The sequence below is a fragment of the Vulpes lagopus genome, chromosome 19 (assembly GCF_018345385.1).
Source record: "Vulpes lagopus strain Blue_001 chromosome 19, ASM1834538v1, whole genome shotgun sequence".
Lineage (NCBI taxonomy): Eukaryota > Metazoa > Chordata > Mammalia > Carnivora > Canidae > Vulpes > Vulpes lagopus.
In genome coordinates this window covers 46,228,110-46,252,812 of record NC_054842.1, presented here as the reverse complement: position 1 = coordinate 46,252,812, position 24,703 = coordinate 46,228,110, and the positions used below count along the sequence as shown (strand labels likewise).

General features: G+C 47.7%; 1 protein-coding gene across 1 annotated transcript in view; it reads left to right on the top strand.

Moving 5' to 3' along the window:
• The window catches only part of CLRN1 (clarin 1), a 36,437-nt gene extending 21,544 nt beyond the window's left edge, over positions 1 to 14,893 (top strand). Inside the window, exons 3-4 of the mRNA XM_041734492.1 lie at positions 1,273 to 1,452; positions 14,529 to 14,893. Of these exons, the coding sequence (XP_041590426.1) occupies positions 1,273 to 1,452; positions 14,529 to 14,794 (446 nt within the window). The 3' untranslated portion in view covers positions 14,795 to 14,893. The remainder of the gene's footprint in view (positions 1 to 1,272; positions 1,453 to 14,528) is intronic.
• Positions 14,894 to 24,703: the final 9,810 nt, after the last annotated feature.

The window sequence follows — 24,703 nt, the reverse complement described above, 5'->3', positions numbered from 1 at the left end:
CACACGTCACCTCCTCTCGCTCACTAGACTCACCAACTCGCTGTCGCCCCACCTTGCGCTCCTAACCCTGGAATGTTCTCCCCCAGATCTTTATACAACCGCTCCCTTCCTGGCATTTAGGTTCCAGCTCAGGTGTAACTCTGCTGACCACCCACATCCATTCACTCAATCACTCAAAATTCCATTACCCTGTTTAGTTTCTCCATTAACAGCAGCATTCTGTGAAAGTGGGCCAACCCAGGTTCAAGAGAATTGGGGAAAATAAATTCCTCTAAAGGGAAGTGACGTACGTAGAAGGAGGGAAGGAATTGACAGTGGCCATCTTTGGAAATAAACTATGGAATTTATTGGTTTACTTGCTGTTAATTCCCATTAGGTTCTAATCTCCACGAGACAACACGGACCTTGTCTAATGGACCTTGTCTAATCTTGTTTTATGGCTCTATTTCCAGGGCCCAGAACAGTGCCTGGCACATACGAGGTGCTCAGTAAATAAGTTAAGATGCACTTGATCAATGTTTGGGAAACTAAAATGGACTGAGCAAAACGTCCCCAGACTGGTCTTGCCAGGTTTGCTGATGCTATGCATACCGATGCCTCACCGGATAAGAGAAACCCTACATTTATAAAATATTTCATTTCTTCTGCAAACAAGAAAAACTTGCCCTGAACACAAAATCTAGAAATAGATTTGGCACGTTTTCTAAATGGAAAATATTTCTTGTATCACCAGAAATTATTTTCCCACAGCTTGTGTGACATCAGAATATTGAAGCTGACCGAAAAATATCCCATTTTTAAATCTTGGTGTGGACTAGAAACATTTTTTTTTTCTTTTTTGGTAGCAAAGGAAATAGAAATATTTCCTGATGTTTGAACTCCCCCGGATAGCTCCAAACTGAAAATCTCATTTCAAGACAGATTAAAAAAAAATAATAATAAAGACAACTAAGAAAGGACAGTAGAAGTTTGGTCATCAACATGTACAGGTTTTGGCTACAAAGCCAGCACTTGTTTATTTAAGTAATTATATGTAACCAAGGGCAGAAAAAATTCCGTCAATCTCCACTTTGTTGGTCTTTACTGGTGAGTTCTATAAAATAATCCTGTGTTTAAACCTTTTTCTAAATCCCTTGTAAATTAGTAAGTGACAATGTATTCATCTGAAGGCTTGTAGTGATTTTTGAAGCTGAAAAGAAGGATTTAATTTTTGAAATTACATTTGCAGACTATCACTAATGAAATTTTTTCTAATCTTTGTTTTATCTTTAGTTTTCCCAGATTTGCTCAAAGTGATCCCCGTGAGCATCCATGTCAACGTCATCCTCTTTTCTACGATCCTGGTTGTTTTAACCATGGTGGGAACAGCCTTCTTCATGTACAATGCTTTTGGCAAGCCCTTTGAAACCCTGCATGGTCCACTAGGGTTGTATCTTTTGAGCTTCATTTCAGGTAAGGACACAATTCAACTTCTATTTCAAAGTACTTCTACTTTGACACAAAGACAAATGTGCTTTCCAAGGTGTCAAAAGACAGGGCTACCTAAATGGAAAATTACAGTACATATACCTGGATGTCCACTGTAGCATTATATATGATCGTGAAAGTAGAGAAAAATGTAATTATCCAACAACAGGGAATTCTAGTTGTACACTGTGATAGTCTATATGAATAAATGACGCTGGCATTAAATCATATCTTTGAAGATGTAATCAAAAGGATGCATGCTTGCATCAAAAGGTTAAGTGAATAAACAGCGTATAAGATTTGCTAAATGTAAGATTTATAATCCTAAGATTTTTAGGAGCCAAATTCGACTACAGATAAATATTTATATTGTACATATATTCCTTTTAACCTCCATATAGATACACACTGTTCGCAGTAGTTACTGCTGAGCAGTGAAATTATGGGTGATTTTCACTTTTTCTTATACTACTTAATGTTTTCAAATGTTCAATAATGTGCAATTATTTATTCATCATCAGGAAAATAAATGAAAATCATCGAAAAAAAAGTAAAGGGCCAGTGTTCTGCCCACATGAGTTGTCACATTCAGGCCTACCGGTAGGCTAATGATAGGCATAGCTGAGAAAAAAATGAACTTTAAAGTCAAAATCAGCTCTTCAATAAACATATCCTACTCAAAAACTGTTACTGATGAAAAAGAATATAAACTCCAGATGGTGCCACAAGGTGCTTAAGGTCTATTTTTTTTTTTTTTTTTTTTTTTTTTTTTTTTTTTGCTTAAGGTCTATTTACGTGGAGAAGAGAAACATGAGAAAAATCAAAACTGTACACATAACTTGCATGTAGCCATTCTTCTATGGGGGGGCTCTGGTTTCACCCCACCTCGAACTTGCAAAAAGACTTCGTGTTTTCTCACATCCCCAGGAGGCATCCATGGTTCTCTTAATGATCCCAGGGGGAGACATGGAGAGATTACAACCCACGCCAGCAAACGGTAGATTCAAGAGCCCTACTAGACTGTTTCCTTCTCCTCCGACGTTGCCCTTTAGCTGCCACCAGACCCCAGACCCCTCCGTGTCTGGACACCAGTCCCCTCCCGCAGCACAAATCAACTCCAGCCACCAACCTGGAGAGCTCCCTCTCTATAAAACAGAGCCTTGGGTTAACAGGGGGTCCCTCACCTCGCAGCATGATACGGCCTTTATCCACTAGTACTTGAGCACACTTCTGGGAGTCTTGCCTCATCCACATCCTGCTAATCAAATAATTCACTTCACTAAAGCAGTCCTCTCTCGAGTGGGGGTTCTGCTAATATTTTCCCCATGTCTTTCACGAGCAGATAACACAGTTTTAAATTGTGCAGAAACGGTGACCCTAGGAGGGCAGAGCATGAGTCTTGCTCAGCCTGGTACCTCCAGCGAGAGCCTCTAGCATGAGGCTCTGCAAACAGCAAACAATTCAATACATGTTTGCGGACTTGAAAAAGCAAACCGAGAAGAAGGTGTTAGCTTGGGCACTTAGAACAGTTGAGAGAAATCAGAATTCCGATGGGATGGGATTAGCAGAGCAAGCCCACCGAGGTAGGAGGACATGAGCCGGAGAGGGGTGGGATGAAGTCTCTACAGGAAGGCTGAGGGTTTCGAGGTGAGGGCAGAGGAACAAGGGCACAGGTACCAGGCATGGACAGACAGAGCGAGACAGTGAGTCAATGTCATGGGTGGGTCTGGGTGAGAAGTGGATATTGACATCACCTCCCGCTCCCCCTCCACCTCCTACCAAACTGGTAGGTCTGGGTGACATCTGTTTTAGTGAAGACCATTAAATCCATCCGAGGCCAGCCAGAAAACAGATACACACTATTTTGACCGAGGCAATCTAACGTTCAGCAGTGGCTTAAATGGGGTCCCCAGACTAGCAGCCTTTGCCTCACCTGGGAACTTGGTAGAAAAAGCAAACTCTCAGCCCCATTCCCCCCTTCCCCCCAGACCTGCTATGCATCAGAAACTCAGAGTTGGCAGGGGGCAGGCGGAAGGAGAGGGGGTGCCCGCAATGTGTCCAATGAGCCCTTCGGGTGATTCCGAGACGCAAGCTGAGCTTTGAGGGCCAGGGTTGTCAGGAACTGATTCAACAGGTGTTAGAGGACGGGCAACACGAAAGCGAGACCCTAAGGTAGCTCAGAGACAGGGATCCCAGGAAGGCAGCTGCTGGTCCCAGGGCTTCAAGGACCGAGGGAAGAGCTTGGAGTGAGCAGAACCTAGATGCTTGAGAGAGGCCGGGGCCCCGGGTCTCAGATCTTGGAGGAGATGACACTGTCACAGCTCCAGGGAGGGGCAGAAAGGGTTGGGGAAGCCGCCCAGGCCTGGATCCCACTCCTCTTCCCCTCTCCGGCGCTGTGCTTTGACAGAGCATAAGGGGAAGCCGCTGACAATGCAGAATTGGAGCCCGGGGAGTCTTGACCCAGCATCACAAAGCAGAGGGAAAAAAAAAAAAAGTGGGTTTGAAGCTGAGATACAACAGCTTATTAACTGGCACAGCCATCTCACACTCCAGCTTCTGAATGAAATTCAGAAGAGCAGCCCATTTGGAAGACAAATTATTTGACAGTTCTAACGGACGACTGAACTAACGGTATTTGAAAAGCAAGATGACTCAGAGAATGCAGAATTTAATCCAAGTCCCAGATCTTATCTCGGCCCTTGGCCAAGTCGAAGGCAAAGAAAACCTGAGCGCAGAAATGTATGCGGGAACGCGCTTACATTATATCTTATTTATCTTTGAACTGTTGCAAGAGCAGGTCCGCAATAAAGGTTTGTGGATGAGGGCAGGAGGAGAAGGGAGAAAGGAAAAGAAGGAGCTGGCTCCCGGTCTGTCTTGCAGAAGAAAAAGGCATAGTATTTGCACATAATCTGCTTTTTAAGCTCTAGATTCTTATTAAAAAAAAAAAAGTCTCAATAACTTTTTAAAAAACTGTGCATGCCAACAAAACATGTGTAGGGGTCAAAGGGACTGATGGTTTGTGACCTTTGGAGATAACAGATCACTCTTGAATCACAGACCACCTTCTTCTGCTTCAATCTATGTACGGTCACCAGAAGGCTCTGGAGGCTTGGAAATGGTTATCTGATGTTGTAATACTCACGGAGACCTCAGCTCTACACCCTCAGTGTGGAGGGATGGAGACATATAGCCTTATCACAAACCCTGTAACTCTGAGCCAACAGATCCACGCACAAAGAGGGAGAGCTTGTATTAGGGAGCCCTTTTGTTCCGGTGTGAGTCACTCCACTGGAGACCCCCTTCCTGGCCCACGGGGCGCAGGGGGCGGTTGTGGGGAGGGGCAGCTCTCTTCCACTGAGTGTCCTCTGCTGTTTCTCTGCTCAGGTGGCCTTCCTCATAGTCAGCACAAAACTCCTTTCTCCTTGGACCTCCTTTCTCTCCTCTCATTCACCCCTGGGCTCCTCAGGATTACCCCTTTCCTTGTGCTGAGATCATTCAGGTTGCCTATCTGCTCCCCTGCTGGATGGGGACCCAAGGCTTGGCATCCTGAGGCATGAAGATAGGGAGAAGAAAAGAGAAGGGGGCTTCCTTTCATACTCCCAGAGTAGCAGTGCTCTGAGCGTCCCCTTCTGTGTTGCAATGTGCACGCCAGACCCTGGAGGCACAGAAGGAAAGGGAACAGACCTTCACCTTAGGCCACCAAAGGTTTCAGGCACTGCAGCTGGCTCATGCGATGACCGGGTAACCTTGTTGCTATCCTGGACCAGATGTTGCTTCTACTTCTCAGGGCTTCCAGTTTGGTTCATCATAGTCCTCAGCCTTCTTCGTGCGGCATTTCTGTCCACTAGCATTGTCCGTGAGACACATGCAACTCAGTTCATTGGCTCTTTCTCATCTTGTCGATTGTAAACTAGATTTGAGAAATCTTTCCCCGAGTTAGGATGTTAGTAATACCTTAATGGTCCCCCTTAGTTCATTTTGGGCTGTGATTCTCTTTCTGGACTCTACACTAGAATCACTTGAAGAACTTTTTAAAAATGCTCACCCCAGGGCCCATGCTACACTAATTAAATTGGAGTCTCTGGGGGTGGAGTCTGAGTGCTGTGTTTTTAAGCTCTCTCAGTAATTCTACTGTGTGACCCGTGTTGAGAACTACTGATGGAGGTGCATACGTTTCCCTGATTCAACAAACCCTGACCGAGAGCCCACTATGTGGCAGCCATTAGAATAGGCACTGGTGATAGACACCACAACCCATCCGGCACACAGTCCTGCCTTCATGGAATCCACAGTTTAGAGGGAGAGTCCAACAAAAGCAAACTTAAGTAATTAAAGATGACAATCACTCCAATAAGGGTGATAAATGTGCTGCTAGACTAGAAAATGAAGGAAAAGGGAGGATGGGTAGCAAGTAGTACAGTGGTCAGCAAGTAGTTCTAAGGATACAAAGGAGCTGAGGACCCCCAGAGACTTTCCCAAGAAGAAGAGAAAGACACATAAACACCCTAAGGGAAGAGATCAGGTCGCCATAGGAACTGGAAGAAGGCCCTTGTACCTTGGGGTGGGTAGTGAAGGAGAAATGGGGAAAAGAAATCATTAGGAAGACTTGTTGATGCCTATTAATGTCAGACCTCAAAAACCATGGTAATTCTTTTAGAATTGACTCTAATTGCATTAAGAAGCTGGTGAAAGATTTTAAGAAGATGTCAGAGGGTTGATTTACCTCTCTGGTGAGAGACTAGGCTATTGCCTTGGACATGGAGAGAGATGGATGGACTCTAAAAACATTTTGAGAGTAAATCCAAAACCTTATGCAGGCAGGCTTAAGCAAGTAGACAGGGGTGGCATTAACCAAGATGAATAAGACAAGGCGAGGAACAGACTTAGAGATTCGGTCAAGGAGAAAGAAGTTGAAGGAGGAGCTTAGCACTCGAAATCAATGTTCTATTTCTGGTACATCAAGTTTAAGGCCCTAGGAGGTACCCGAGTAGAGATGGCAAGTAGCCAGTGGGATATATGAGTCTGGAGCTCAGAGAAGAGGTCTAGACAAAAGACATAAATTTAGGAGTTGTCAGGATATAGATATTATTTAAAGCAATAGAAATGGATGACATCATCTAGAGAGAGAATGTGGATAGAGAAAAATTGGCCTGGGACCAATCTCGGAAGAACACCGTCAGTTCATTTTGGGGGTTGAGGAGTGGCCAGCCAAGGACACCGACTAGGTGTGTCCAGAGAAGAGAGAGCAAAACCAGGAGGCCATGTCGTTCCTGAGACTCTAAGACGGGGATGTTTCAAGAGGATTGCTGAACAGTGAGCTTGGTGAAAACATAAATGGAAGAGAAAATGGGAGGGGAAGGCAGGATGGGGCAAACAGGGTGGGAAACCCTTCCCTCAAGGTGTATAATGCAGCGGGGGAGAGAGAGATGCACACAACTTAAGGAGGTAGAGAAAGAGAGGGACGGAGAGAAGAGGCAGCTGAGCCTAGGAGTAACCGGATCCATAGTCTCACACTGGGGCGCTGATCCATGAGTGTCCATCTTCCTATATTCCATTCTAGAAGTTTCCCAGTTGATGGTGGAGTCCCAGGTCTGCAAGGAAAAGAGAGCAGGCTGGGTGGAAGAGTTGCCATGGATCAATCACAGAACGTCCTAGAGAGTTCAGTGGAGACTGAGCACGATATGAAAGCTATTGACTCGGGCCTTTTAGACGTGATAAGAACCTCCAAAATGTGAACTTACTGCAAATTGTATTTATTGTGTCTTCTCTTCCACGTAGCATCATGTTATGGGTTATACCAAGCAAGGCAAACGGATGCAATGACTGCCTTCCTCTAAAAGGTGGGGGATGTTCCCCGGGCTCCTGGGTGGCTCAGTCCCTTAAGCATCTGACTCTTGATTTGGGCTCAGGTTGTGATCTCAGGGTCGTGAGATCGAGCCCTGCATCGGGCTCCGAGCTCAGCGTGAAGTCTACTTAAGATTCTCTTTCTCCCTCTCCCTCTACACCTCCCCACCCCTCTCCCCTCTCCCTTTCAAATAAATAAATCTTTAAAAAATAAATAAATAAAAGGGGGTTTTTCCTAGGACGGGTCTAATTCATTACGCTAATTACAACTATGGCGTGGAAGATAAATAAGCACAGTCCCACGTGAAACACATGGACAGGAAAATAAAGAGGGGCACAAAAATCGAACACGGCTTGCGTTACACATCAGGTTTAGCACTCCTACTGTCCCAGCCTCTGTCATATGTCCAGGGCATATGATTCGGCAACTGGTGGTCACACACTCTCTGGGCCTTATTTCCACTTCCATCCTTACGAAGAAACTGTTACCTAAAGTCCAAGAAGCAGATGCAGGGATGTCCAGGCATCAACGCCACCAAACCTGAGGGAGGATGGGCAATGAAATATCCTGCTAGTTTCTCAGCCCAGATCTTAGGAGGCCACAGGAGGCAAGAAGTAAGATGAGCCGGCCTGTGATGGCTTGGCCAGGGACCAGGGCTTCTGCTTTGATGGGCAGGTGGCCCGCAGATTGGCCATTGGACTGTACTCCAGGTTACTCACCTTGAGGGTTCCAGAAAAGGACTGGGTGTTTTTTGTTTATTTTTTTTTAAGATTTTATTTATTTATCAATGAGAGACACACAGAGAGAGGCAGAGACACAGGCAGAGGGAGAAGCAGGCTCCCTGCGGGGAGCCCGAGGTAGGACTCAATCCCAGGACCCCAGGATCATGACCTGAGCCAAAGGCAGACACTCAACTGCTGAGCCACCCAGGTGCCCCCAGAAAAGGACTGTCTAACTCACTGGGCCCCGTACCCGGCCACGACCCTGTGCAAGCAGATGCTCAATCTTGTTCAATCACAATTGCAAATAGATTCCCAACATTTTTTTAAAATTTTTATTTATTTATGTATGATAGTCACAGAGAGAGAGAGAGAGGCAGAGACACAGGCAGAGGGAGAAGCAGGCTCCATGCACCGGGAGCCCGATGTGGGATTCGATCCCAGGTCTCCAGGATCGCGCCCTGGGCCAAAGGCAGGCACTAAACCAGCTGCGCCACCCAGGGATCCCCAACATTTTTTTTTAACAGACTCTCATCCTCTTCAAAATGTGCACGTGTGTCCTCCTTTCTGTTTGATCTGGAGTCAAAGCCCAAGTCCTTGCTATGACCTCCAAAGCACCACCCACCCGCCCACCCACCAGCACCCTGCTGTGCCCTCCACCCCAGAGCCCCCATCCCTCACCCCCGACCACACAGATCACCCTCTTACTCCTCTCTCCTGGCTCTCTGCCTCTCTCGGCCCAGACCACCTGGGGCCTCTGCACAGACTGTTCCCTCACCCCCCAAATGCTGTTCCCCTCAGATAATCTACTTTCTCATTCCTCAACTTCCTTTAAGAGGCACTAAAATGTCATTTTCTCCCTGAAGCTTCCCCTGGCCACCCCCTTCCCTGCTTTATTTTATTCTCCTTTAGTGCATGTCACACTCTGCTAAGCGCTGGAATGTTCCTGCTTATCTTGTCATTTATGGCCACATTTCCACCGTCAGCTCCCTGGGGTAGGGATTTCTGGCCGCACACCCGGGGCTGGATCCCAGTGCCCGCAACCGTGCAGCAGGCACCCAACAAATATTTGTTGAATGAGTGAGTAAAGCCGAAGCAGCTCTGTGTATTTCCTGGCAGCAAAGGATATTTTCCTTTTCTGAAAGTCGATTCAAATTAGAGGAAGATTGTGTTTTTAGATCATCTCTTCTTTGCACAAATCCGCGCTCTCACTATTTCTAAGAGTCAAGCCAGACGTAGGCTCCTCCGCTCTCCAGTACAGAAGACAAAGAGAAAAAGCTGAACCACACTGGTGGTGTTCCTTCATCCACACCTGCTCTTTGGAAATGCGTGACTAAATTGCTCCCATCACGCCCCCAAAATCTACTTTTAGGTATTAACTTGCTCTACTCGTCCCTCTGCCCCTCTTCTAGATGGCAGCCCATGCTTGGTCTCCCCAGCATGGTGGAGTCAGAACTGCTATCATTTGCGGAAGAAATTATTGCTGGAGACCTCACCTTTGCTGGCTGGCTCTCTACTGAGATTGCATGATTTCACAGAAAATTAGTACCTACACCTGCAAAGCTGCGGCTTTCCCACCCCCATTTATCATCTTTCAAGACTCCTTAAAGAAGGAAATTATCAATTTATCATTCTGTAGAGGAAATGGAATGCCTCTAATATTTGTCATCTATGAGAGAGTTTAAGGATGACGTGCTAGCTTTCTGGAAATGTTGGCCATTACTTCAAATGGAATTGAAATTCTAATTTATTATTTCCCAAAATACAATCTTAGTGATAATAAGAGAATGTATCAGAGCTTTTTTTTTTTTTTTTTTTTTTTTTTTCCCCACCTGCAAGGATGCATTTTCACTGAAACCCGTGGTACCCTGGACTCCCATGGATCCTGGCAGGATGTTTCCCACCCATAAAGCCGTGGTCACCCTCAGGGTCAGCCAGGGATGAAGAGGCAGCTTTCTTGTTGGCTGTGACCTTTGTTCCCTCTACTGTAAGGGCTGGAGGAGAGAGGCTGTCCCAGACAGCTGCCAGGGGACAGTCATGAGTGTGCAGTGTCTAGCACATTACAAATGTTTGTTAATTGACTGGTAATTCATTGTGTGACAGCCCTATAACTCAGCTATCCTTTTCAGCCAGGGATTAACTCAGTAATCAGTCATTAAAGGGGTAAAAAAATATTACAGTACCAGCCAGATGGCAGGGCAATCAAACACATAAAGGAAAATGGCTGGTCTTTGAGTCAGATGCAAGGCAGCAAAGCCTGGGTCCTGGGCCTGGTTATGTTCCAAATTCTAGCTGGGGCGAGTCTTGGCAGGCTTTCCTACGTCTAGTGTGCTCTAACCTTTCTTATGAGCAGGAGCGGGGTTGGTCAGACAACCATGTGAGGCATCTGTCCAAATGGCCCCAGCCGAGTTTGAAGAAGGAAGAAGGAAGCACGCGGGCCCGATCCTCACGTTTGTGAGGCCTTGAGCAAGAGTATTAATGAAAGCCCACACACCCCATGTCTAAACATTTAAAAGTTACAAGCTAATAAACTAGTCAACGAGATGTGTTTTATCCTTCTGCCTTGATGAAAGTCTCTCCAGAAGGACCTGGAAGGTCAGATTCAGGTTTAGAATTCTGGACTTGACTGGGGTGATGGAGGACAACTGGTCCGTGTCTGTCCACTTCCCTCCTCCTGCCTGGTTCCACTCACACGGTAATGGGCCTCGAGTATCCCTGTGTGGACACTCCCCATGCACATCCAAGCTCTGATCGTGCCCATGCCCTCGAGATAGCTCTTCCTTGGCCATCCTCAGGCCTCAGCGCTGTGCACCACCAGCTGGAAAGTCTGCCCTTGGGAGGACTGACCCAAGGAAGTAGATGCTCATGCAGTCCTGGAAATGTGCTCAGAGCTGTTTGGGGAAGGAATTCCCAGGCCCCAAGAGTATGGTCTAGAAGGTGGGTCAGGGACCAAAGATGGGCTCATCCCATTGACTTGAAGGGTTCCTCTCCTGTGGGAAGGGATCTCTCTAGAAAAGAGAGAGCAGCACCCTCCAAATGGGGGAGCCATAGCAGGAGCCCCCTTGCTGGGGACTAAAGGACATATTGGAAAATTGCTGAGCCCTACTTCCGCCGTCACCCCCATCCCTTACACACCTCTCTCCATGTGCCTCGTAGCCAGGCCACAAGGAGAAGGTACACTCCGTGTGTATCTTTTGGGCCATAACTCATAGTCACCCTTGGTCCCACATCTCCTTTAGAGCCGTGGCCAGAGGGAAGCAAAGATGTCCCAATGTCACCATGAGTTGTTTCCCTTCTCATCTCTTCATAGTCAGGAGGGTGGCAGAGACTCAAGCTCAGCTGCTATGCTCCGTCTCTGCAATGGCAAGGGTGACCTCGTGGTCAGCTCCAGAAGCCAGAGCACAATCCCCAGACCGTCCTCTCAACTACTGGACCGTGCACACTGTTTTGGGAGCCCACACGCTTGGGTGATTAGCTATGGGTAAAAGGCTGTGAGTCTCAACATACCCCAAGCAACCTTTACTTTAAGAATTTGAAATACAGTCTCACTATGACGCTGTCTCCTTAACAAAGTAGTGCCTTTAAAATATTTAACAACTTGAAAAGGAAACCAAGCTTGAATTTTCCTTTCAAGCACGGAGGAAACGCAGTGTTTCGCTCCTGTCTGAAATCCACCATCTCCTCAGACAAAGAAGGCTCTTTTGGTAAAAGCAATGGCATTTTCTCCACAATTTTCAAATAAAAGATAAAGAGAAAACAGCATTGCAGCCTTTTTGTTGGATCTAACAAGAAAGGAATAATACGGTTTTGCCAGCGGAGAGCTCTGGCTTTAAGTTCAGAATACAAAAATAGGCTGACAAATTTTACAAAGGAATATTCTCAACTACGGCTCTGAGACAGGTAAAAAGTGAAGTTTCAAGAAAACTAGATCATTTGGTTATTTGGGGCTATATTATGATGATGATCAAGCTGATGGGCCTGTCCTATATGACGTTCTAAAATGGAAGGAATGTGATTTCTCCTGCCCTGCTCACCCCACCCCTCACCCCTCACCCTCACACGGTCCATTTTCTCCCTTGATCCCAATCTAAACCTGGATTTTGGGAAAAGAATGGGGGGGCCATGATCTGCATTCCAGCTCCTCATGTCCAGCCCGCTCCCCCCACATGGTCCAGCCTCCCTTTGCTCCGCTGACTTTTCCTACCGCTACTTCCAAAGACCCTTCCATGCTGCTGCCTACCCTCTTGGTAACAGCCACCTGTACCTCCCTAGTGGTTACACTCACTGCAATTGGCTTACAATTGTCTTACCCCATCCGGTTATACTCTCTGCTGGTGCAGAAACCATATGCATTTTTTTTTATAAATTTATTTTTTATTGGTGTTCAATTTGCCAACATATAGAATAATACCCAGCGCTCATCCCATCAAGTGCCCCCCTCAGAGGGTCACCCAGTCACCCCCCACCCCTGCCCACCTCCCCTTCCACCACCCCTAGTTCGTTTCCCAGAGTTAGGAGTCTTGTAAGAAACCATATGCATTTTCTTTAAAAATCTCCATCACTGTCCCGGTGCTGGGCATGTAACCAGTGGGATGGAATAAATGAATGAGTGAATTAATGAATGGGAACTTAAGCCACTAGAATGCTGTTCCCAGGGTGTTTGAATTAACTGTAATTGAGGAGCAAACGGCACTTAGCCCTCCTAAAGGAGTCCTAAACTTAATGGGCGAGTATTTGGAGGAACAAAGCACTGTAATGCGGTCCTTGGGTGGTCTATTTGATATAAGGTGTTTGGGTGTGTGGTGGGGGTGGGGTAAGGGATTATGGTAAAGGGCTTGCAAGATTTGAAAGGAATCCATAAAATTCAGAGGACTAGCTACCAATTAGTAAGCATTTATATGTGTCAATTGTACTGACAAATGCTAATCGTGCACCATCCTTATTATCTACATGTTATAGATGAGAAAATTGAGACTTGGAGATGAAAACTGTCTAATTTCACAGAGTCAGTGGAAGAATTAGGGTCTGAAGCCCAGTTGGTTTAACCTAAATCAGAAGACCATCTCAGCAAGCTTCCTACTAACTGGAACCCAGATATGGTGGCTTGGGATGCAACTCTAGCCATGGGAGTCCTTGGTATCCTGGCTACCCACTGCGCTCCTGATCCTCCTGCCTGCCTCTGCCCCCTGTGCCATCCACCCATCGAGGGGTCTCCATTCCCCATCCTCAGTGGGAGAGGGCCTATCATGGTTTCCAGGCGCCACTCAGTCTGTCTGTCCTGCAGAGAGCTCACCCCAGACCCTCAGCTGCACCAGTTAAGATTCGATTAGGCTACCGATGATCAGTCAATGAGGGGGAAATAACAATAGTGGATTAAACAAAATAGAGGTTTATTTCTCTTTCACACAAAAACCTAGTACTTGAAGTCCAGGGTTGGTCTGGTAGCTCCAGGTGTCTGGGATCCAGACTCCTTTCTTATTTTCTATAGTGCCTGGCTTCCATTTCTGAAGCCACCTGCTCCAAAATGCCTGCTGGAGCTCCAGCCATTGCATCCACATTTCAGCTACAGGACGGAGGAAGAGGTGGATGGGGGGAGAAAGGGCAGACTTCAAGGAAACGTTGCTGCGCCTACATCTCACACCCCCCACCCCCAACCACACAATGTAGCCTTTATTCAAGGCGGCCACACGCCCAGGGAAAAATCTTGTTTTGTTAGAAATGCAGAGAACAGATACTGTCTGCCTCAACACCTCATCTATGGCTCCCTTTGCCCAGAGACTCCAGCCGTGGCCAGGTGGGAGCTGGGGACTGACAGCTTTCTTGCATGGCCTGTGAAGGGCAGAGAAATTTCTTCTCCTCAAGCTGCATCATGGCAGCGGCTGCTTTGGGGCCTCATCCCACCTCTGTGCTCTTAAGGAGGCCAGCAATTCAGCCTTCTTGTCAGGCAGAGAGGAGCATCTGCAGTCTTTGTGAGAACAGCCACCCTGGCCCAGCGCCCTCGGTTGGAGAATCAGGCTCATGATTACCACTTTTTTAGAAACAGATTTTATTTTATTTTATTTTATTTTATTTATTTATTTATTTATTTATTTATTTATTTATTTATTTATATTTTATTTTATTTTATTTTATTTATTTTTATTTATTTTATTTATTTTTATTTTATTTTATTTATTTATTTTATTTTATTTTATTTTATTTTATTTTATTTGAGAGCCAGAGGGGGAGCAGCAGAGGAGAGAGAGAAGCAGACTCCCCACTGAGCAGGGAGCCCAACACAGGGCTCGATCCCAGGACCCTGGGATCATGACCTGAGCCGAAGGCAGATGCTTGGCCGACGGAGCCCCCACAATCACCAATTTGAAACGGGGTATTTTCACAGAGGAACGCAAATGAGGATGCTAGGCAAGGCGTTGTTGAGTTTGCACGCTGACCCTCCTCCCTGCCCCTTGCAATCAGGACAGATCGGTGCCAACGCATTTGTTCTTCCGTTGCAGGCTCCTGCGGCTGCCTGGTCATGATACTGTTTGCCTCCGAAGTGAAAATCCACCACCTCTCAGAAAAAATTGCAAATTATAAAGAAGGGACTTACGCCTACAAAACGCAAAGTGAAAAATACACCGCTTCGTTCTGGGTTGTTTTCATCTGCTTTCTTGTTCACCTGTTGAACGGGCTCCTGATACGACTTGCTGGATTTCAGTTTCCTTTTGCGAAATCGAAGGACACGGAGACAACTAATGTGGCTGCGGATCTAATGTACTGAAAGGCAGATATCTCTGTGATCCTCCAAGTAAGGGAGCAGCCCTGCTTTGGTCCTTGGAAAGGGTGCATTTCGTCCGTCCTTTCAGATGCACAAATTAAAGCACCCAAACCCTCTGTGGCGATGCTTAAGAATGATGCTTACGTAGGACACAGGCTGGAAAAGAAGGGGAGCAGAGGAAGGTCTTAGAAGGTTGACTGACCTGGTGGGAACTGGGTTCTTTTTTTTTTTTTTATTTAAGATATTTATTTATTTATTTATTCATTCATTCATTTTATTTGAGAGTGTGAGCACCTGCGTGTGAGGGTGGAGGGGGCAGGTGGGGAGGGGCAGAGGGAAAGAGAATGCCAAACAGACTCCCCTGCTGAGCCAGGAGCCCTGTGTGGGCCTCAGTCTCACCACCCTGAGATCAGGATCCCGAGCCAGTGCGCAACCCACTGAGCCACCCAGGCGCCCCTGGGAACTGAGTTTTAAGGCAGCTGAGTAGAATGGACAAATTGCTCCCCTATCTGCGCAGCAAGTGTAAAGTGTCCGCTCCGTCGGGGAGGAGTCAAAGTCATGAGGAATATATTTTAATACAAATACTATTTATGATATATCCGCACATTTGTTGGCAGAGATACTAGGAAAACAGTGGGAACCACTTTCCTAAAATGACAATGCGTTAAATGAGCACGGAGATAAAGTACCAACATACTTTGTTTTTTAAATGTGCTTAAAGCACCGTCTTATTTTCCATTCCTGTTGGTCAAAACTGCCAAACCCCCGTAAAGGAAGGAAAAAAAAAAAAAGGAAATGCAGTGCTTTCAACAGACGTAATTGCCGGGACCACTGAGGAATCATGAGAAATGATTCTTCCCAGTAAACTTAATGCAAAATGACTCATTGGGGCTGTTGTTCCTAACTTTAGTGTCTTCAAGCGCTAATTCCCAATTATGAAAATGACATTACATTCTGGGATTATGATGGTATCACTCCGTCTTGGGGTTCGGTCTGGCTCTCACAAACCATGACCCAAGTCCCTTTTCTTCTTCTTTTTTTTCCTGAATTATCCATGAAATTCATCTGCAGCTGACCAGAGACTACAACTGGGCCTGGAACAGACCCCCCTGCTTCTCTCCCCCACCTGCTGCCCTCAGGAGAGCGCTCAGTAAGAAGCAGAGGATGAACAAAACGTGCCACCAGGACCCTCATCACAGCCGCCGGGGGTTTAGGGTCCATACAAGAGGTCCTGAAAACGCTCATTTAAAAAAAAAATACCTTTTACCTTTTGGGACAATTTACAAGAAACAAATGACTATTTGTATCTCCAATGAGTACCTTGCCCTGTTGGAGCTCTGTGGCCCACAGGCTGCCATCAGAACACACCATTAGTTTCCAGATGCCTGTCCCTAAGCCCTCATTCAGGAAATACACGTGGAGAATTTCTTTTTTCTTTTTTAAAGATTTATTTATTTATTTTGGCAGGCAGGGTCACAGGGAGAGGGAGAGAGAGAATCTCAAGTGGACTCCCTGCTGAGCCCACGTAGGGCTCAATCTCATGACCCTGAGGTTGCAACCTGAGCCTAACTGGCTGAGCCACACAGGCCCAGCCCCAGACCTGCAGCATTTCTAGAAGACCACAAGTCAGGCTAGCAACGAGGGGGACGTTTATTTTAGCTTGGGCCACTGGAGCCCAGTGCTGGAAGTCTTCACGCAACAGTTAAACCCAGAAGCATTGGCAGCTGGGGGTGGGCAGGAAGGCACAAGGACCTTCCCCGCCGTGGGCAACTGGCATGAGATCCCAGAAGGCCGGGTCCCCGCATTCTCATGTGACCTCTCTCTCTCGGCTCAGAGGTTTGAAAAAAAAAAAAAAAACTTCTAACACCAAGCTTTCTTCTTTAGGAAACAAGTCCCCGGTTGTTCTCTGTTCTGGAAGAAGAGAAAACTCGCAGCAGCGGCTGAAAATCTAATGAGAACCTAACAGGCAGACTAACAATGGTCCCCGGATGGGAAGTAGAGGCAGGGCGGCTGGTCCTTGCAAATTGTGCCACAGACACAGAAATAAAACAGGACACCATCCGGGCCCTCGGAAGAGGGCACTTAACGACGTCTTCCTTTCTGGTCTCAGATGAAACATGTGGGGGCGGTGGCCTGCATAACCTCTATTTATTTTTTTTATATATATATACTATTTTTATTGAGGTTCGATTTGCCAACACATAGGGTGACACCCAGTGCATAACCTTTAGAAGAGGGATCTGGACAGGACGGCTTCTGTGGCTCTAGGAGGATCCAAGGCGCCAGGGAATGTCCCCCGTGATGCCAGGACCTGCCTCCCTCCCCAGGTGGCAGCCAGCAGTTGCACGTTCTCTCGGGGACACGGGGCCCCCTGCTGGCTCCGGGGCTGCAAACACATCTCCCTGGTCGGGTGCAGGCAGCCGCCCTGGGCTCCCAGGATATCAGTGCTCATCACACGGGGGGAGGGAGGGGGAGAAGGGCAAGGAGCTGTGAAAGCGGTCCTGTCCCAGGTCCTCTGGGGACACCTGCCCTGAACCTGCGAGGCACGCCCGCTGCCACAGGAGGAGGCTCCAGCGCTAAGCAGGTGCACCCGGCGCGGGCTGCGGGGCTGGGGGCACCTCACCTGCGTGCACCTTGCGGTCCACCGAACATCTTTTGCTCCCTCCCATGTTCCCATCTGCTCCCAAGTCACTTTGCAAGCCTTCAAGGCTGAGCTGCCTGGCCGGGGGCGGGCACATTACAGGTCTCAGGGCAGCTCCCCACCTCCCCCCATTTCTCAGGAGAGGCTGGTGGAGGGAGGATGGGCCTGCCCTGGCGGCGTTGGGCTCCACCACGTGGAGGTGGGCATGACTTGCCGTCAAGGTGGACACTGCCCCGGGCCATGCAGTGACGGGATCCTGAACCAGAGGTAAGGGAGAGACTGGGGGCTGGGAGCCGGGAGCCCTAACCTCCTTCTCAGCTGTCCTCAGCCTCTCTCCTTCCAGTAAGATCCAGGACAGGTGACAGTGTGGTTGTTACAGAAATGCTCCTTCAAGACCAGTCCCAAGCCGTCTGCCCTGCTTTTCTAACTGCCTCGCTGTCCCCGATCCCTTCTGTTTAGATATTTCGAGCCTGCGCTATCCGGGTGGCAGTGTGTGAGCTGGGGGCATGCCAGCGCTGAACCCCTCCGATGGGGCAGTCGTTCCTGGCTCAGGCTGAGGGCTGGTTCGGCAGTTGAGCGCCCTCCTCCAAGTGACAAGGGACGGAGCAGTGTGGTCCATTTAGAGAAACAGTCACCTGCTCCTTAAAACTAGAGAGAGAAAGACTGGGCAGGCACGGGGCCCTGGCTTCAGGGACGAAAGTCCCCCTCAGGAAACACCCTGAGATAAAATGCTTGTAAAAATGCTCCTGCAAATTTAATTAGTTTATCCTCTGACTTATGGGCATTGTCACACACACACACACACACACACACACACACACACATACACCCACCACCACCCCTCCCCCTGAGATAACCAGCTACACCTGCAGTGTCACACTCAGGGCGGGGACTCACTGGCTCTATTGGGAAAGTCGGGATGAGTCTGAGGCTGAGTGGAGGATGAGCCAAGTCGGGAGTCTCCAGGGAGTGTTTCCTGCAGAGCCTAAAGGACGGTATCAGACAACAGTTGTAGAGAATAGCCTGGTTGTCGGGAAAACCACCCAACAATTAAAAGGCAAGTGTCTTAAAGGATCACGTTGCTTTGCTAGAATCTTGGTGTGAGGGGTTTCCATCCGCTCTCAATGTGAACAGAGTGGTGTAGACGTGTCCTCCCCGGGGGAGGGACATGAATCTAATTCTGGAGGAGAGAGAGACCCAGGGGCCGCTGTCCCCTCCGTCTATCGGTTGGCTTTGTGAAACAGGTGCACTTGGTGGTGGCCTGGGTCCCTCAAGTAATTTGAGCCCGGGCGCTACAGAAACTTGCCATCTCGAGCGCACAGGCGGCTCACCCCGCACCTGCCATGTCCTTGGGTTTGGATCGGCCGTGGACCGTGCCTGTGCAAGAGAAGTGTATTGTATCTAATTCACAGGTATGGGCTCTAGGATGCCCCAGCTCACTGATTTGCACGTAAATTGCTATCCTTCCGTGTAGCCAAGAATAAGGAAGGACGCCGCGTGTTGCCCATGCCAGGCCAGATACCCCGGGAGAAGCTGGCGTGTACGCTGCTTTCCTGCCACGTGGGTGCTCTCTTCGCCCTGCCCCTCTGCTGTCAGCCTTTCCCCCTGACTCTCTGTAGCAGACAAATGCTATGTGTTCTCCACCACATTATCCTTGGGCGCACAGCCAGACCACATTTCCCAGTCTCCCTCGCAGCTGGGGTCATGGAAGAGTGTCTGGAACGATGGGATACAGGCTGACGTGACTCATGCCACCTGGAATCCTGGAAGGAAGAACATACTATCCAATCTCCAGCCCTGTCCTTGCCTGGTCCTGCAGCCTGGGAGCTCATGGGATCCAGACGGCGAGCCTACAAAACAGAGGAGACAGGTTTCCTGACCTACGCTAGAGTATGACGAGTGGTGAAGAGCCTTCCTGGAAAGCCACTGAGTTTGGGTGGTTATTCGTTGCTGCAGGCGTAGCTTAACTTAGCCTGGCCAACAAAGCCCGCCTGTCCAGCAACGCTCTTCTGCGTTACGCCAACGAAACACTTCTCTGGGCCTCTTGAGCGGTAGCTTACAGCCAGGGGCGTCCTCCTCTTCCACCGCCACCACCACCACCACCACCACCACCACCACCACCGAGCTTCTATCTGGACCACTGTCCTTCAGGAAGCTGTGGCCCAGTGGCCACATTACCCCCCAACCCACTGAAATGAAGACCAAATGGTGCATCTTCTGCACAAATATCTAGAGAGGAAATGAACATTTTGCTTATGCTGATATCCTTCAGGATTCTTTCCAAATGACAATTAATGAGCCCTTTTTTCATCCATTCAAAACCAGCTTGTCTTGCATCTACACTGGAGCTAGCTGTGTAGAAGGCGCTGAGGATTGTGGGGAGGAAATGTAAAGAGGATGAAAATAGGGATCCCTGGGTGGCGCAGCGGTTTGGCGCCTGCCTTTGGCCCAGGGCGCGATCCTGGAGACCCGGGATCGAATCCCACGTCAGGCTCCCGGTGCATGGAGCCTGCTTCTCCCTCTACCTATGTCTCTGCCTCTCTCTCTCTCTCTCTCTCTGTATGACTCTCATAAATAAATAATAAAAAAAATTAAAAAAAAAAGAGGATGAAAATAATATGAAAAAATCTTTTGTTGATTTTTTCAACAAAAAAAAAAGAGATGAATATCCTTCAAGACTCTCCATTCTTTTCTTTCTAAGGCTTTAATTTATTATTAAAGACGGAGTTTTTTAAGGTTGCTGGTAAAAACCCCAATCCAATGACATTCCTTAACTACACTGATTACCCGAAAATCAACAATTATCCTAGAGTTTCAATTTTCCTAAAACGGTAAGGAACTGTGTACCTAATTTAAGAGGGCCAAATAAAGTTCTTCGATGTGACTGAAAGAGCAGGGAGGGCGGTTCCAGCACCGTGTGGGTTTTGGAGGTGTCACCTGGGTGGTGCCTGTTCCCCTCCACATCCACCACTTCCCCTCACTCTCTCCTTCCTGAGGGGTCAAGCTGTTTGGAGGAGGAATATTCCACAGTTCTGGGTCAGACAGAGCCTTAGTGAAGTCTTGGGGCCCAGAAGAGCATCCCTCCTACAGGTCAGTTGGTGGGAGACCCACTCCCTGCTGTCATCTTGGGCTCCACCTGGATGGCAGTGAGGATGACAACTGGGCATGAACTCAGTTTCCCCAGTGTTCTCTGGTGCCGGAAGAAGATGGTACTTGCTCCAGCACAGATTCTAGGTTTAATCGAGGAGTACCTCCTCTCCCTCTCCCACCCATTGCCAGCTCTAGGAATTTTCTGGCTAGTTGGGAGACAAAAGCAAACATATTCCACGGAACGTCTGTCTCAGACTCTGTTTCACACCTAAACTAGTGACTATCGAACTTAACATCACTTTCTTTGTTCACCGCAGTCACCTCCTACCCCCAAAGTTTGGATGGGGCAGAAATCTCTGGAGTACAGGTGAAGAAATGAAGTGAGCACAGAAAAACACAGCAGACCAATGGTGAACTGTCCCTCCATACACATCATCACTAAACTGGAAGCTCTTTGCTTCAGATTTTTTTTCATTCTTAGCATTCTTCATAGCTACCCTCCCCCCAACATGCTTGCTATTTCCTTTTTCAAAGGCTTAAGTATAAAACGTAAAATACACTTTTGTCATATCAATTAATCCTCTATTCTTTACAATAATGGGGAGAAAAATCTTCCTATTTTACTTAGTGTCTTGACCAGGGAGCATTTGATACGAGAAACAAAACCCACTTAAAACATCTTAAGCAGAAAAGCAAGAGAGTGAGAGCAAGAGTGGGGATGGTGGAGGCAGGGAGGGAGGGAGGGAGGGAGGGAGAGAGATGTGCAGCCCTGAATCCACTCCCCGGAGCGGATGCCCACGGGGCGCTCCACACACCTGCAGGGAGGGAGGGATGAGTCACAGCTGCAGGGAGGGCAGGATGGAGGGCGTGTCTGAGCACCTGCTTGTGTGCATGCATGTGTGTGTGTGTGTGTGTGTGTGTGTGCATGTGTGTGTCTAGCAGCAGAGCACGTGAGTTTGGCAGGTAGTGCAAAGCTACCCTCCCAGGTCGGCTATGTGATCCTGCATCCTGCGTGTTGATCTCTACTCCCAGGAGTCTTTTAGTGGAGTTCCCTGCTTTAGGACTGACCATCAATCCTGACCCATTTCACTCTTTTCTAAAAATCAGAGAGAGGAGACTCATTGAGACAAAGGAATGGAGACACAGGCTGACTTGTCCCTGTGTACCTCATTCACAGATATCCCTCCCAGTTGACTGAACAATACTTCCTTAAAAAAAAAAAAAAAAAAAAAGCACTCAATTTTTACTGAGTAGGCAAAGCACTTGTGCTTCTAGACTTGTTCACTCTATTCCAACACGACCAAATGTTTTTTATCCTTCCTCTGGTCTGGTCTCACTTCGCAGATGCCTCTGGCCGGAGCTACGCATACAGGAGGCGCTGGGTGAGCAAAACGTCCTGAGCTGAGATTGTTCGGATCATGTTTACAGACACACATTTCTCTGCAAGAAGTGAACGTCAAGCCTTCTTATCTCCCTCCTGCCTTGCTTCCAGCTCCTCTGTGAATCACATGAAAGTGCTTTATCTCATGAAACACACGCAAGATCAATAGCCACACCTTTCTTGTGTATTTAGTATCTGCTGAGTGAAGCTGTGGGGACTGACGTAACGTGGGCCTCCTGGCCCACAGCTCTGGCCTTGGAGATAGATGCAGTAGGAACCGACAAGGACTCAGCCATTCAATTCAAGGTGACAGCTCTCCCGGCCTCATCTGTGTGGCATTTTCCTTGTTAATGTGGTCCCAGAGCTCAGCCACAGAATATCCTGTTTTGGGAAGATTCTTAGAGAAATGTCCTTCTGGCCTTGGGATCAGGATTCGTTGTGCTTCTTCCAAAGAGCTGTGGCTGTTGATTTGTTTCAATGGTACCATCACCCACTGTAGGTTGGTCACTGAAAAGCCTAAAGCCACATCTGTGGCTCACCTGTTGCTGTGTCTGGGATTTCCAGGGCGCATGTTATATCCTTGTAACTAGCCTTAGTCCTGCTGGCTCTGGGGTTCCAGTGTTTTGTAAGTTTTCTAGTGATTTACCTACCTCTTCTACTGCTGTTTTAATCTTGAAAAGTTGATTAACGTACTTTATACGTTGCTTTAAGTGTTTTTAGAACAAGGTGGCACATAAATTTTACAAATCCAAGACTTTGCATCATCCTAGGACTAGAAGGCCATTAAGGAGAGATGTAAATAAAATATCACCCATCTTCGGGGTGCCTGGGTGGCTCGACTGGTTGAGGATTCGACTCTTGATTTTGCCTCGGATGATGATCTTAGGGTTGTGGGATAGAGCCCCTCATTAGGCTCTGCCCTGGGTGTGGAGCCTGCTTAGGATTCTCTGTCTCCTCTCCCTCTGCCTTTCCCCTCACCCCTGTGTATGTGAGCAAGTGTGCTCTCTTTCTAAAAGGATAACATAAAATAAATTTATATTTACCCCATCCTTAACATACTTTCACTTTAAATCAATTTTGTGTTGTCCACTGCTGAATCCCTGGTCCCTAGAACAATCCCTAACATGTATTAAACACTTGATAACTATCTATTGAATGACTATAGCCAATTTTCAACCTTCTTTCTGTTCCAGAAAAGCTGACTCTGGCTTTTTTTTTTTTTTTTTAGGATTTATTTATTTATTTCAGAGAGAGAGTGGCTGGGAGGGGCATAGGGAGAGGAAGAGAGAGTCTCAAGTAGACTCCACACTCACTGCGTGCCCGATGCAAGGCATGCCTGATGACCGCTACCGCGGAGCCCAATGCAAGGCTGGATCTCACAACCCTGAGATCATGACCTGAGCAGAAACCAAGAGTCAGACACTTAATTGGCTGTGCTACCAGAACACCCCAAGCTGACTGCTTCTAAATCTTTGGAGTCCCTAAACTGAGTCCCCTCCCTTCCATCTCGCACATATCCATTCTCAGGTTCCATCTAACCGTAAATCTACCAGGGCCTTCACTTCGAAGGGGGTGATGCTTTGGAGACATAAGGCCTACTGTATGGCCACCCATGCCCAATTCTTTGCCAGCAACTGCCCACAACACACAAGAGAAGATGCACGATGTCCATTCTAAGGAATGAGTCAGACGATTCATGAGGTAATGATTAAGCTTCAGCCACATGGCCTACTGGAAAGAGAAGCACAGGACACAGTCTCTGTTTTTAGAACTTAAATCAGTTTTTCAAAAATCACAGAAACAATGCTGCTGCTAAATTACAGACCATTTTCTCAATAAGAATTCAAGTTAAGCCAGCTTGTTGAAGGTGGGGAGAGCCTTGGTTCAAGCCCAAACTCCTGCTCTCACCAGTTGCACAACGCTGGAGCACATCTAATTTTTCCCGACCTTTGTTTTTTTTTTCTTAGATATTTTATTTATTTATTCATGAGAGACACACACAGAGAGAGGCAGAGACATAGGCAGAGAGAGAAGCAGGCTCCCCGCAGGGAGCCCGATGTGGGACTCCATCCTGGGGCTCCAGTCCAGGATCATGCCCTGGGCCGAAGGCAGACGCTCAACCACTAAGCCACCCAGGAGTTCCTTTTCTTGACCTTTGTGTGCTTATCTGAAACTAATCTAAATGTCTGCAGACTTCCCCAGGACATGAGCATAAATTTAATCATACTAGGTTAAATTTCCAAATTTTGATAGCTCTTAAGAGTCAGCCCCCTGCCAAACAGAGAACCAAGGCATCGCTCTCCACCCTCTCTCCCAGGGCCCTGTCATTTCATTCTGGCAGCGCTGAAGCTCTGTGTCCTCAGGAACAAGTCTGTCTACATCGAGGTAGCTCACAGCCTACCTGCCTCCCAGGCCCCTGTGAGGACGCTGCTTTCCCAGAGCAAAGGGATTGTTCCATGAAGGGTACTCTGCAACCCTAAGGACCCGGAATGCGCTGAAGTCTGTGACAGAAGAGCTCCTCCTCCACTCTGTTACATATTTTGTCATCTGTTTTCCCAACCAGCTTTGTTGGCGTCTGGGATGTCACATATCTTCCGAGAAATCTCAAAACCAGACCCACAGGCTGAACACGACACAAATGCCACCCAAGTGCTTGCATTCTTTCCTATCACAAGACTTTTTTCTCTCCTTTCCGGACACCCAGCCACAACATTTTCTTCTCCAACCCAAAAGGAGAAGCCTCATGCTTATCAGCTCTTGTCAATGGCATATCAGTGCATCCAGGAGGGTCCCCAACCCA